This window comes from Pan paniscus, chromosome 2 (genome assembly GCF_029289425.2).
Source record: "Pan paniscus chromosome 2, NHGRI_mPanPan1-v2.0_pri, whole genome shotgun sequence".
Classification (NCBI taxonomy): domain Eukaryota; kingdom Metazoa; phylum Chordata; class Mammalia; order Primates; family Hominidae; genus Pan; species Pan paniscus.
In genome coordinates this window covers 155,168,076-155,182,500 of record NC_085926.1, presented here as the reverse complement: position 1 = coordinate 155,182,500, position 14,425 = coordinate 155,168,076, and the positions used below count along the sequence as shown (strand labels likewise).

Here is a 14,425-nt window from a genome sequence, read left to right as displayed (position 1 = left end):
ATACAGGTCTCCCACTAAGTCCTAACTGTTCTCTGCCCTTTCCTCTTCAGGCGGAGGGATGTTAGGCCTGCATGGTTACTGGCCCCAGAGTACTATGGCGCTTTTCCTATGCCTTGCCCACATCTGAGTAAATAATCTAGTAACTCTATTAACTCTCCTCCATTGCTCAGTTTGAGATGCCATCTGTTTCCTGCCAAGACCCTGCCTGATACATCATTGATCCCATCTGGGGCCCATGAGGCTTCATGCTGGGCTAGCTGGACCCTCACAGGCTCTAGGCCCTTTCTTAGTCCTTTCTAAAGGGGCTTCAGAAAAACTTTCCCATAAAGTCCAATATGACCTTTCTGTGACTGTTACCCAATCTCTTTCCTGGATCTTACACCTAGAAAGCCTTGAATTGACTTCTCCCTTCACCCCTCAGCCCATGACTGTTCGAGAGCACCTGCTTTACTTGTTTCTGAGTTTGCTGATTCTTCCGGCTTCTTCAGGTTCTTTTGTGTGTTTTCCCCCACACACCTACCTTGCTACCACTCTATCTGGAAAATTCTATCTGATCCTTTTCTGCACTCTATCTGGAAAATTCTCTCTTCTTCATGAGGGTCCCAGCTCTCATGTCACCTTGTCTCAACTAGAAGTGGAATTTCTGCTCTTCAAATGCTGTAACACGTGACTTATACTTCTCGGTGGCACTTGCCAAACCCTACACTGAGCAGTAGAATTTGTAAAATGCCATATCTTCCCTAGATGATAAATTAAAGCTCCCTGTGAGGGTGATTTTATGACCCCTCAGATCCAAATATAGTGCCTTACAGCTTATCTGTGCTCGAAAATACATTCGGGGCGGGTGGATGATTGATAAATGAGCAGACGAATATTCTTTATTTTTTATTCTTCCTGCTGTGGTTCTTCTCAGCTCTGGGAGACCTGTTATTATTATACTTACTCATCAACTTTATGTTGAATAAGACCAACCCCTTCAAAATTCATTTTTTAGCAACATATTTTTAACTTGGTGCAGAAAAGGGGTACAATTAACATATAAACATTTGTATTAGCATTCTGAAAAACTTTTAAGTTGACAAACACAGTAACAGTTTGGGTTCCAATTGCACTAGAAAATTCAATTTAATAACCCATAGCTTTTATAGCCAGTTGATATTTTAAAAAATAAACAGATCCATGTTAGTAGAGAATGTCCTAGCCAAATTGTGGTGCTTTGTTTTTTGGTGTTTTGTTTTGTTTTGCTTTTTTTTTTTTAAGAGATGGTATTTCACTCTGTCACCCAGGCTGGAGTGCAGTGGCATGATCATAGCTCACTGCACACTTTGACCTCTGAGGCTCAAGCGATCCTCCCACCTCTGCACCCCTTCACCCCCGTGAGTACCTGGGACTACAGGTGCATGCCACCGTGCCCAGCTAATTATTTTATTTTATTTTTCTGTAGAGACAGGGTCTCGCTATGTTGCTCAGCCTGGTCACAAACTCCTGGTCTCAACTCCTGGCCTCAAATGATCCCTCTGTCTGGGCCTCCCAAAGCACTGGGATTACAGGCATGAGCCACCACACCTGGCCAAATTGTGGTGCTTTAAATGAAATAATGTGTTAATTGGAAAGTGAGAAAATGTTTGAATATCCTGTATGTTCTACATGCAAACAAGTTATTTTAGATGATACATGATCATACCCTCGTAGATCATTCCACATGTTATTTTTTAAATGGAATATGATAATCTTAGAAAAATAGTTTCTTGTTTTAGCTGTGAAGAGGCTGTGATAACATATCTGAATCATTTGCTTAAAAGGACGTACTATGGGCAATAGACCTTTAAAATGACACGTCCCCAGCCATGCATATGTTAGACGTAATAGCAAAAACAAACAAACAAACAAACAAAAAACAGTTTTTTAAGATATGGGATATGATAAAAATTTTGTTTTGTTTTTTGAAATTATTTTTAAATTAATCTCACAGCTCCAAATAGCCTGGCTTTTACTGACTTCTCTGAAACTGACTCTAACACCTAAATTTGGGGCCTCACATTCAGCTACTTTAAAGTTCTGCTAACGTTTCCTTTCTAAAACCGTTTCCATTGATTTTTTTTCCCCTAGGGCTGATTTTCACTGGGCTACGGTGAAAAGTCTTTGCTTCCCAGCTTGTCTCTGAAGTCCTTCATCCTTTGTTGTTAGTAAGCCTATCATTTTGTCTTGACTGTCTCATCATAGTTATTATATCCCATTCACCCATGTCTTTAAGGACTCCAACAATTTTGCCCAGTGTTCATTGTAAACTTTTGTCACACATTACTCTTCAAGTGAAACATTTGGATCTGCCTTGAGAAAAAATAAAGTAGTTAATCCTCTATGTCAGATCCAAAAGGATCCATGTACTTAAATATTACCTAAGTCAATCATTATTTCAAATCATCTCAGATATCATAACTATTTCAAATGTTTCTTTGAGTAAATATGAAAGACTGAGACAGGAAAAATGTATCATTATTAAATAGCATTACATTAAATCATCTTGTCATTAAAACCATGGTATCATCCTGAGCAACATGATGAAACCTTGTCTATACAAAAAATATAAAAAAATTAGCCAAGTGTGGTGGTGTGCACCTGTGGTCCCAGCTACTCGGCAGGCTGAGGTGGGAGGATCACCTGAGCCTGGGAGGCAGAGGTTGCAGTGAGCCAAAATCTCACCACTGCACTCCAGCCTGGGTGACAGAGTGACACCCTGTCTTAGGAAAACAAAACAAAAAAACTGTAAAGTCAAGTCTTTCCTAGAAGTGGGGCTAGGGTGAGGGAGAAGCAGTGCCTTGTGCTTTGCTATTTACCTAGTGTCCTCACATAAATTTCTTTCTTTTGATTTTTGACCTCCCAGAATACCAGTGGGCATTATATTTTCTCTTGCTGATTAGAAAACTGTAATTTAGAGGATTCAAATCTAAATCTTCTAAGTTAATATTAAAAACCTTCAAACATTACAATTAGATTACCAATTTCTCTCACCTGAAAATATGAAAAATGGGTGCTTTTAAATTTTTTAAATTAATTTTGGCTTTGGTATTTTGTTTTTGTTGTTTGTTTTAACTTATTTTTCCCCTTTTTTCTCCTCTTGGATCACCTCCTGAAACCTTCTTTCCTCATCCCAGATAGTCTGCTGCACCCTTTGTGACTCAATGGTGTACTGTTAATAAACATTTACTGAGCCTCTAGCCCGGCAGGCACTGTGTTAAGGCTGTTCCTGATCTCAAGGAACGCGTAACCCAGTGGGGAGACACAGTGCCCTAAGCGCTTTAATTGAAGTCTCTGTAGATGTGGTTGCACAAACGAAATCACCATGTTTATGGAAAATTTAAATTTGCAAAGAGCATTACTAGCTTTAAGAATGCTCCACATCAGACAATTCCTATCAAAGCAAAGCAGAACTCTGAAATTATTTTCTTGATATTAATTGTAACTTTATATTTCATGAGTTCCTGCTTTCTTTTGCCTCTGCTATGCTCAGTAGTAGCCTCCACCAGAGCTTCTCAGAAGATTGGGGGTCTTATCACTGAGGTGTCAGATCAAATGTCATCACCTCAAACATCCAAGCTCTTTCCTGACCACTGAAATGCATGCATGCACACCAAGCCCCCAAGTCACTTACTCCCTAATCTATTTTCATCATAGTCCTTATCACTATCTTACAATATATTTGATATGTATTTTCAGTGTTTGTTTGTTTGGTTGGTTTTTGAGACGGAGTCTCACTCTGTTGCCCAGCCTGGAGTGCAGTGGCGTAATCTCAGCTCACTGCAACCTCCACCTGCCAGGCCCAAGCAATTCTCCTGCCTAGCTTCCCAAATAGCTGGGATTACACCCAGCTAATTTTTGTATTTTTGGTAGAGATGGGCTTTCGCCAAGTTGGCCAGGCTGGTCTCAAACTCCTGACCTCAGGAGATCCACCCACCTCGGCCTCCCAAAGTGCTGGGATTACAGGCATGAGCTGCTGCGCCTGGCCAGTTTTTAGCCTTAATTTGGAGTTGACAATGGAACAGCCAATTGAATAGTCATCCGGAAAAAAAAAATAGCCTTAATAGTACTTTGTTTATGAAAACTCTACATTTCGGCTGGGCATGGTGGCTCACACCTGTAATCCCAGCACTTTGGGACGCCAGGGCGGATGGATCACCTGAGGCCAGGAGTTTGAGACCAGCCTGGCCAACATGGCAAAACCCCGTCTCTACTAAAAATACAAAAATTTAGCCGAGCGTGGTGGCGAATACCTGTAGTCTCAGCTACTCGGGAGACTGAGGCAGGGGAATCACTTGAGCCCAAGAGGTGGAGGTTGCAATGAGCCGAGATCGTGCCACTGCACTCCAGCCTGGGTGACAGAGTAAACTGTCAAAAAAAAAAAAAAAAAAAAGAAAAAAAAGAAAAAGAAAAGAAAAGAAAACTATACATTTTATTATTTTTATCCTGAAAATGCTCTGTGAAGGTGGACAATCCTGTGAGGCAATTATTAGACCTATATTAGAAAAAAGAAATGGTAGTGTACAAAAGGCAGGTTGTGTTCATAGGGTTAAACAGGCACAGTCCAGAATTTTTCCAAACTGATGGAACAAATTTTATTACTTTCAAGGTGCTATGAAAATTGAAGATAAATATATATAAATAAACATTGTCCTACTACAGATGGAGCTTTCCATTGTCCCCTTCTGCTGAAATCAGATGCTTTCATCTGAATTTGAAGAGTGAATCTTATGTTGTTGGTAAAAGGAATAAAATTCTTCAGTTCAGCGTCTAAACTCTGACATTGCAATGGATCTTCTAATTCTATGATCATTTGTAATCATGCACACTCTGCTTCAATGTAAAATCAGTCCATTCAGTCAACAAATATTTATAGACTTCCTACTATTTGCCAGGCACCATGTTAGATGCTTGGTGATTCAACAGAGAACAAAGCAAAGACCCTGCCCTTGTGGAGCTTCCAACTGAATGAGACAGAAAGATATTAATCAGATAAGCACTAATATCTATCTACAAATGATAATCCCTGATATATAAGAAACATGCCATGTGCCATGAGAACATATGGGGGAAAGCCACCCTCATCTGGATTTGGAGAGGGCTTTCCAAAGGAAGCAACATTTAAGTTGAAATGTGAAGTGATCAGTTGTTGACTAGGTGAAGATGGGAATACAGAGAGGGGAAAGAGAGTACATGTGTTCCAGAGAGTGAGAATAGCATGTACAAGAGTTGGGTAAGTTTGCCTTTGCTGCTTGGTGTTATGGCTTTAGGAACCATGTCTTTTGGAGTGCTGCATTGACTTTTGCTGCCAAATAGCTAAATATACTTGGGTTTATGATTATTTATAAAGCTATATTTCCAGCAGTTCATGTGTCATAAAGCATGGAAATTTGTTTTTTATTACCTAGTTACTGGCAAAATCAAAATGAAGCTTATGGCATACTAGATACTTTGTGCCAACATTTCAAACTGTTCCAAATTAATTTGGTTATTCCAACATTAGAAACAGAACACCATGAAACAAAGAAACCAAGCACGGAAAGCTAAATATCCAGATAAACTTTAAATACTGCTAACAGATGCTCTGTGTGTGAACCAATTTCTTTTGAAAATGGCAATGAGGGCTTTCAACAGTTTTCCATTGTCATATCTGAATTGTGCATTCTTTTAGGGACAAAGGAGGAAAGGTTAACCAAATTCATCATTTATTAGCCTACTTTCCAGGTGTGCTAACTGGGTTCTGGTACACTGTACAGTTCTGACTTTTGATCACCTACCTAGTAAATATTGGAAAATACATGGCATGATTATTCTGCTACCTTCAACAGTTGTAAATCAAGATGGCCAGCCTCTCATAGAAGGAAAACTTAAAGAGAAGCAAGTCAGATGGAAGTTCATCAAAAGGTGGAAAACACGCTATTTTACACTGGCTGGAAATCAACTTCTGTTTCAAAAAGGAAAGTCTGTAAGTTCCTCCATCATCTTTTACACTTGCATTTTTAAGGTCTTGATCTCCACCAATAGCTAAACGTTTTGTCTTGGGTTTAAACTCTGATAATTTTTCCATCTCCATTTCACCATCTTACAGCATTGTTTTATCACACATGTCTGTGTCTAGTCTGTTTATTCCTATGTTAGTTGATTCACTGTCCCCTTCCAGTTTATTATGGAAGCTTGTTTTAGTTGACTTTTTAGTTGAACTGCAGAGGGACAGCAAGTCTTGACTCAGACATCGTGCCCTTTGTTTCCTTGTGGACCATGTACACAAATTTATGACTTATGATATTGGCTCTGATTTTTTTATAGCTATAGTTTATATTTGGAAGTGGGGGTCCAAAAATGGAGGACATAGACAAGGAGGAAAGAATGAAGGCTGATTTACTTTAGGTACTTTTTATAGTCAACAAAGTTTAATTCTGATTAAAATATTACTGTCTTTCATCTATTTAATATTCAGTTAATGAATATAGTAGAATTATGATCAAATTAATAAATATTTAATATAATTTTCCATTTGAATAGGATGTTCAGTAATTATTTGTATTGTGAATTTTCAGTGGGAAACCTCTGAAGTAGCATTCCATTGCAATCAATAATGCAAAGTTACCTTCTCTTCTTTTCAAATTGGTTTTATGTATCATTAAACTCTCCTGATTCAGGATCAAGAGGAATCAAATCTTGACCTACTTCTTGGCTATTTTAGAAAATAATCATAATGACTAGCATTTTTTTAGTGCCTACTATGCAACACCTTGGATTGCCTCAAACAATCCTCAAAACAATCCTATTAGGCCACCACTGCTATTATTGCCATTTCACAGATGAGGAAACTGAGTCAAAGAAACTGATTGGATTGTCCAAGGATAAAGCTAATAAGGTGAGAAAGGGTATAACTGGGGTCAAGATCAGGCAGTGTTACACCAAAGCATGTTCTTAAATGAGTTTACTGCTTCCCATGTATACTTAAAATACAGAGTCAGTGGTAAACTGTACTCACCAGGGATCTCCATAGAAATGGAACCAATAGGATATATAAAGACATATACGAGATTTACTATGGGAATTGGCTCATGAAATTATGGAGGGTGTGAAGTTCCATGATATGCTGTGTGCAAGCTGGAGAACCAGGAAAACTGGTGGTGTAATTCAGTCTGTGTCCTAAGGCCAGAAAATTAAGGGAGTCAATGATATAACTCCCAGTCCAAGGCCAAAGGCCTGAGAACCTGGGTATGGGGGTGAGCTGGGGGGAGGGATGTAAGTCCCAGAGTCTGAAGGCCCCAAAACCAGGAGCTCTGATATCCACAGGCAGGAGAGAATGCATGTCTCAGTGCAAGAAGAAAAAGCAAATTTATCTTTCCTCCAACTTGTTATTCTATCCAGATCCCCAATAGATTGCATGATGCCCACCCACAATGGGGAGCATGGATCTTCTTCACTCAGTCCACTAATTCAAATGCCAGCCTCTTACAGAAACACCTCACAGACACATGCGGAAATAATGCTTTCCCAGCTGTCTGGGTACCCATTAGCCCAGTCAAGTTGACACATAAATTAACCATCACATAAACCAAACTGTCTGAATTAATTAATGAAAAGTGGTAAATTAGTTAAAAATTATAATTCATTCTTGGCCATATGCACTATATCTTTAGAGTCCTCATTATAAAATGTATTTGAACATTTTAATCAGTATGAATCAAGTATCGTGTATTCTGACAGTGCTCTTTTAATTAATAAGACTTCTGTTAACTTTTTGAATGAAAAAGAATATTTTTTGTGATACCTACTGTGTACTCATGCTACTTTCTTCATCTGTGTGTGTTATAACATACACAGATGGACTTTTCTGTGGCTGAACATCTTTTTGAAAGGGCAGTTCAATTTAGACAGCTATTGGAAACTTAAAGGAATTTTTTTAGCATAGGTTCACACTAAAGCATGTTTAAAGTGTTTAAAATGACTACCTGAATTTTCTGTTTTTATTCAAGAAATCAAGAATAGAAATGAAGACGTAGTAATTTTCCAGATCCCTTAAGACAAAGCAGAGTTAATCTATGAGAATGTTTTTCTGAACTCAAATAATGACCTTTATACTTTCTGATTCATGGCTTTTTTAATAAGGTTTAAAGAAAAAGCAATTTTATAATTAGGTAACTTGTTTGACATGTTTATCAGGAAATAATGGTCTGACATTCCATAACTCTGACAAAACTTGCAGCTCAAATAGTGGGAAATAATTTAATATAGCATGAAGGCCACAGCAAAATACCTCTAATCTCCAGGGAAACAATAACCTACCAGTGGTCAACAATCCTGCTGAAGCTTCAGGTCCTTGTAAAAGGGCCCCTTTTAAATGAAAGAAATGTGCATTTTAAAATTAGAGCTGAGGTTGAAAGACTCTAGTGGAAGACTCTAATCTTTCACTTTTGCATTTTTAAGACCTTGATCTCCACCAACCAGCTAGGCAATAGTGTCCTTTGACTTTCTATCTATTCCTGTCTCAGTTGATTCACTGTCCATATTTAAATTACTATGGTAACTTTTTATTTTCGTATCAATCTCTGTACTATAGACTACTTCAAAGAAATGCAATTTTATTACTGTCAGATACTTACTGTAAACCAAATTAGGCTAACAAAGTATTGTCTAGTGTGTATGTCTTCAAACTTTATCCTGTGTACCCTAAAAGAATTTTGAAAAATCTATGTAATACCTTGCAGCATTTTAAGTTGCAGCAACACTTTTATCATAAGTTTAAACATTTGCCCGGACTGTAATTTCTGTTGGATTGCAAATATTGACATTTTAAAACAAAAGGATTACATCTCTCCATTAAATGTAACCATTGGATTAAAATACCATAGCAGTTTAACACCTAACACTATTTTTAATACATAAATTAACTCTTTTTTAAATAGAAGTGTTCACATTGTTTCTCTTTTTTTTTTTTTAAATCATGTTTCTGTTCTACCTCTATCACAGCATTTTATCCTGAATGGCATTTCATTTTTCACTGAGTAAAACTATATGTATAAATTGAAATTTAATTGTTTAAATTTCTTGTGACCATCCGTCTCCAAGTGTTATTTTTTCTGATTTAGTTATCTTTTTAAAAAGTTATATCCTTCATGAAAATCCATAAGTATAATGCCAAGCTTAATAATTATTAAACATTAAAAATTGAAATATTATTGAAAATGTATCTCATAATGAAATAGATGAGGAGTGATTACATTGCTTTGGCTGATGGATACTTCCCTGACGTCAATAGTTGGAATTGCTTTTTTGTTTGGTGCTTCTGAGATTTGTTTACATTGGACAAAACATCATAGAAAGTATGGGATGAGTGAAGAGGATGCTTTTTCATTGCAAAGTGAAAGGAGGGTGATTGCAACAGGAGAGGTGGGCAAGGAGAATTGGCAAGATTCTCAACCATAGGTACTTTCTCTAGTAGACAAAATGTATTCATGTGAAAGACCTGAAATTACTTCAAAGAAATATCTGGCCCCTTAAAATTATTCGTCTTAGCCCAGTGTGATGACTTTGGTATTGTAGAGGTCCTTAAATTTTTGCTTTAATAAAAGGCAAATGTAACATCATTAAATATTTCTTCTCTTACTGTTTGTAGACAAAGCATGCTTCCAAAGCTGCAGAGAGTTTCAAAAACAGTTTGGTCTATGCAAACACTGGAAACCTCTCTATTCAATTAAGGTTTGGCAAAATCTTTCTCAGAGGTAGCACAAAGGAAAATTCAATTTCATGCCTCCCAAACTACCTGAAGTTATAAGTTAATAGCACTCCAAATTATACCGTTGCACCTTGCTCTATTAATATAACGTTAATAGAAAATGAAAGAACTCTGAATTTTTCCCAAATCCCACTTTATAATAATATCCTTTAAATTAATTATCTTGTGTCAACTTATGATACTCTAACAAAGGCCCAATTTCTCACTCCTTCAGTTATTCTAATGATTCTGAGGCCTTAGCATCCAAAATAACAAAGGTCTTGAGACATAAAAAGTGAAAGGATTCTGGCCCTCTTAGAAAGTTCTCCAGTAGCCAGAGATCCTTGCCTACAGTAACAGCCAGCCCATGTTCTTTTCTTCCCATGCCTTTCAGAAAGATGACCCTGACGACTGCCCAATAGAACTCAGCAAAGTACAGAGTGTGAAGGCTGTGGCCAAGAAACGCAGGGACCGCTCTCTCCCCCGGGCTTTCGAAATCTTCACAGACAATAAAACCTATGTCTTTAAGGCCAAGGATGAGAAGAATGCAGAAGAATGGCTCCAGTGCATCAACGTGGCAGTTGCCCAAGCCAAAGAAAGGGAAAGTAGAGAAGTAACCACATATCTGTAGGGAATTTATAAGTCAGCCACGACAATTATACACCACAGGCATTGTATTATCATTGCCAATGTCAAGAAAAAGAGCTAAATTTACCAAGCCATGTTGTTTTTTACTAAATACCAATGGAATTGTTGTCCTTTAAGAAGAAGGGCCTAAAATGGCAGGATTCTTAGTAAATGTCATACTCTAACAGCTTTAGTATTGACTTCAGAATATATCTGATGCCCACAAAAATAAAATAAAATAAAAAGAGCTAGAGAGTATGCCCTCAGATAGTGTGGGGCCAGGAAGGGAAAAGTCACTGATAAAAGAACTTCTGTAGATATGTCATTTAAAACTGTGAGAAAACAACATGAAAAGATGCCTGAACTCTCCATCCTGAGGAAAGATTAGCACTTCTGATGAAAATCACAGTCTGTCAAAGGTATTAAAAGAAAAATTAAAAAAAAAACCTTTAGAAACGTTGAACTAATGTACACTGAGAAAAACCATATAACTTACTTATAGACATATAATTACATGATCCTCTCTTACTACAACTGAGGCTAACACATGGTAAAATGGTTTCCAAATCAAGCCAGTTATGTCATTAAATACTTGTCTTTCAGAATTACTTATTTAATTATTCCATTTAAGTTCATATAATATAATCTACAGTTTAGATACTTGGACATATATCCTGCCTAAGGCACTAAGTGTAATATAGGAAAAGGATAGAAAGCCATTTTCTCTATCTTCAAAATAATGTGCCATCTCCATTAAAATTAAGACTTTAAAGTTCTATAATTTTTTCTTTGTATTCAACTTTTTAATACCTCCAAATTACAAACATCTATTTTTTTCACTACATAGATATATAATTACACTATGATAGACAGAATTCTAGAGTGATTCTCAATAATCCATGCCTTGGTATAATCCTCTCCCCCATTGAGTGTGGGTGGGACATGTAACCTGCTTCTAACCAACAGAATATGGCAAAAGTGATGGGATCATCTCTCCCATATTATGTTATGTTATATAACAAAAGTGAAGAGAAGGTGCAGATATACATAAGGTTTCTAATCAGCTGACTTTGAGTTAATCAAAGAGATCCCCTGGGTGGGCCTGACCTAATCAGACTAGTCCTTTAAAAGAGAGTGAACCAGTCAGAGACTCTCTCTCCTATTAGCCTTAAATAAGCAAGCTGCCATGAGCTCTACGGCTGCAAGGAAATAAGTTTTGTCAACAACCATGTGATCTTGGAAGAAGCATCTGAACCTCAGATAAAAGCCCAGCCCCAGCCAACACCTTGCTTGCAGCTTTGTGAAACTCTGAGCAGAGGACCCAGCTAAATCACGTTTGGACTCCTGACCCACAGAAACTTTCAGATAATAAATGTATGCTGTTTTAAATCTAAATTGTGGTGATTTGTTATGCAGTGTTAACTAATACAAAAGCTAAGTTGGGCTACATACAAGGGATAACTTTTTCCTTGAAATTTATTGATTATGTAGTCTAGTATAGAAACCTGGAGAAAGATTATGAATGGTCAACACCTTGACCCTCCTGCTAACTTACTAGGATAGGAAATATAAAAGGGGCCATGTTTGCGAAAGGAAACAATTCCATTTTAACAAGTAAAGTTTGAGGGTATTGTGAGTCACAGAATTTATTACACATTGGAAATAGAGTTCTGGAGGTCAAAACTCAGGATCACTGGATATATAGGTAGTCACCAAAGATGCAAAATTAGATGAAATTACCCAGAGAGAATAAGAAGACAAAAGAATTAATAAGGGTTCCTTGAGACACCAGCATTTAAGTAAAGGCAGCTGGTGTATCTGATTAGTGTTGAGAGATTATGTAGACCAGGAGAAACGATGTCACAAAAGCCAAATTAATAAGGATTTTTCAGGAAAAACAGGGCAACAATTTGAAATCCTGAAGAGTAATCACTTAAGATAAAGCCTGACTTCCACAATCAGGAAGCAATTGGTGTCATTGGGAAGAACAATTCCATTTGAGTGAGGGAGTAAACATCAAATTTTAGTAGGCTGAAGTGTCAATGGGAGGTTAGGAGTTTAAAGCAATAATTGGACTATTCTATCAACAAAATGGGGCTACGATGAAGGGGCTAAGATGGAGCAAGTGTTTTCTTGCTCTTTTTAAGATGAGTAAGAATTAAGGGAAAGATGAAGGAGTTAAAAATACAGAAAGAAAGAGGAAAAAAATGACTTTGCTTGAGTAAAGTTTCCAGAAGTGATAGGAAGGGATTAAAACTCCTTTATTCTGCAGCAATTAACTGAGCAGGTGCTAAGCAACAGTTGCCATGCTTGGCCTGGAGATACAAAGATAAAAGACACAGTTTTTCTCTTCAAGAAGTTTAAAGTTTAGTGGAAGAGACATATACGTACAACAGAAATATAAGTACTACGCGGCAAGTGCCTTGATGAAGGTATGCACAGGGTCCTGTGGAAACACAAGAGAAGACACCATTGTAAGTGACTTTAAACTCAGAGTGGACTCCCTCACTGCTTCCCAGAGGTGATAGAAAATGAGCTAGTCTTAAAGAACTAGTAGGATTGCTGTGGACAAACAAGGAGCAAATGGTCAGTAGGGTGAACTACGCTGCAAATGCAAAAGAGGGAGAAGGAACATGGTCCATTTGCAAAATGTAAGCTTTTCCCTAGGGTTGAAACATAAGGGGTGTATGGAAAATGGTTCAGAGTGATGCTGAAAAGGCCTGCAGGACCACAGGATTTAGGACTTGGTTCCATGCCAAGGGTCTAAACTTTTTCCTTAACATGATGAGGCATTAATTTGTGTGGCAGCAATAAAGATAAAAAAGAAAAAAAAATTACAAATAAGATGATGAAGCACCACTAAAAGGTTTTAAGCAGATTTGCATTTAGAAAGGTAATCTTAATAGTGGTATAGAGAATGGATTATAAGAATATCAAAAATTGTAGCAGGGAGACCATTTGGGAGGTTCTTCTAAGGTAGTGAGGACCTGGATTGATGTAGTACCAAAGGAAATAGAGATAAATGAACAGGCAGGAAAAATACTGATTTAGTTAAATGGACAGAACACTGGCGGATTGGATGGAGTTGGAGTATGGGAATGGAAAGGAAAGAGTTTCTGCTGATCCCTAGGTGTTTGCTTGGGAAACTTGGTAGATGATGATGGTGATATTCACTGAAATAGAAAATTCAGAAGCAGCATTTTGAGAGATAAGCAGATGGTAAATTTAATTTTGATGTATACATTCAGGGAACAGATAGGCGACTAACCTTGCAGACAGACAACTTCTGTGAAGTTGGGCACGAAAAGGATGAGAATGAGTATAGTTGTAAATGATTCTCTAAATATTCTTTTAAAACTTACCGCCCCATACTTAAGAGTCAGTGAATAACTCTAGCTGTTTTAGTCAATTAGGAACAATTGGTAACAGACAAACACTGACAAAGTATTAGGTGACCTTGCATTAGCTATTAACAATTTGAATGCCAACAGTGTGCTTAAACTTTTCACAGCAGAGAGCTCGTGGTAAAACAGTGGTTATGCTGAATGTTTGGCCTCAGAAAGAAGAGAATGGCCCCCTCCGCTCAATTTGTGGGGAAAGAATTATTTTTACTACTTGCTACAAAGTCCTTGTGATTTAGTTAACTGGATGCCTCTAATCTACAACATAACTCTCAGTGCCTTTGAGCCAGATCTTAAAAAAAGTAAATGTGTGAAGTGTAAATAATGAACTTTCTGGTTTCATTCCATGATGCAATAATTCCAATGCAAGTAAATTCTCCCGGGTTCAGAATCACACTAGGAATCTCAGAATCATCAGCTTCCCGCGAATATTTCTGGCACTTCCACCCTGGTTGCTGGTGAGTTTACCACAGACCGGCCTTTCCCAAGAGGGCTGCCATTTCTGATCCCGATCTAAGAAGAAACCACTTTCCTAAACATGCTTAAACCTTTAAAAATGTTGGTATGAATAAAATTATAATCATGGACCGAAATTGAAGTGGCTTTCATTTTAATTTAATTTTTGTTCTTTTTCCCTCCCAGATAGCATTGG

At 37.5% G+C, this 14,425-nt stretch overlaps 1 protein-coding gene across 4 annotated transcripts in view; it reads left to right on the top strand.

Moving 5' to 3' along the window:
* The window catches only part of VEPH1 (ventricular zone expressed PH domain containing 1), a 274,555-nt gene extending 262,788 nt beyond the window's left edge, over positions 1-11,767 (top strand). For all 4 annotated transcript variants that reach the window (XM_063602997.1, XM_063602998.1, XM_008956082.5 and 1 more), the window contains 2 exons: positions 5,847-5,983; positions 10,140-11,767. In XM_063602997.1, the coding sequence (XP_063459067.1) occupies positions 5,847-5,983; positions 10,140-10,376 (374 nt within the window). In that variant the 3' untranslated portion in view covers positions 10,377-11,767. The remainder of the gene's footprint in view (positions 1-5,846; positions 5,984-10,139) is intronic.
* The last annotated feature ends 2,658 nt before the right edge of the window (positions 11,768-14,425 follow it).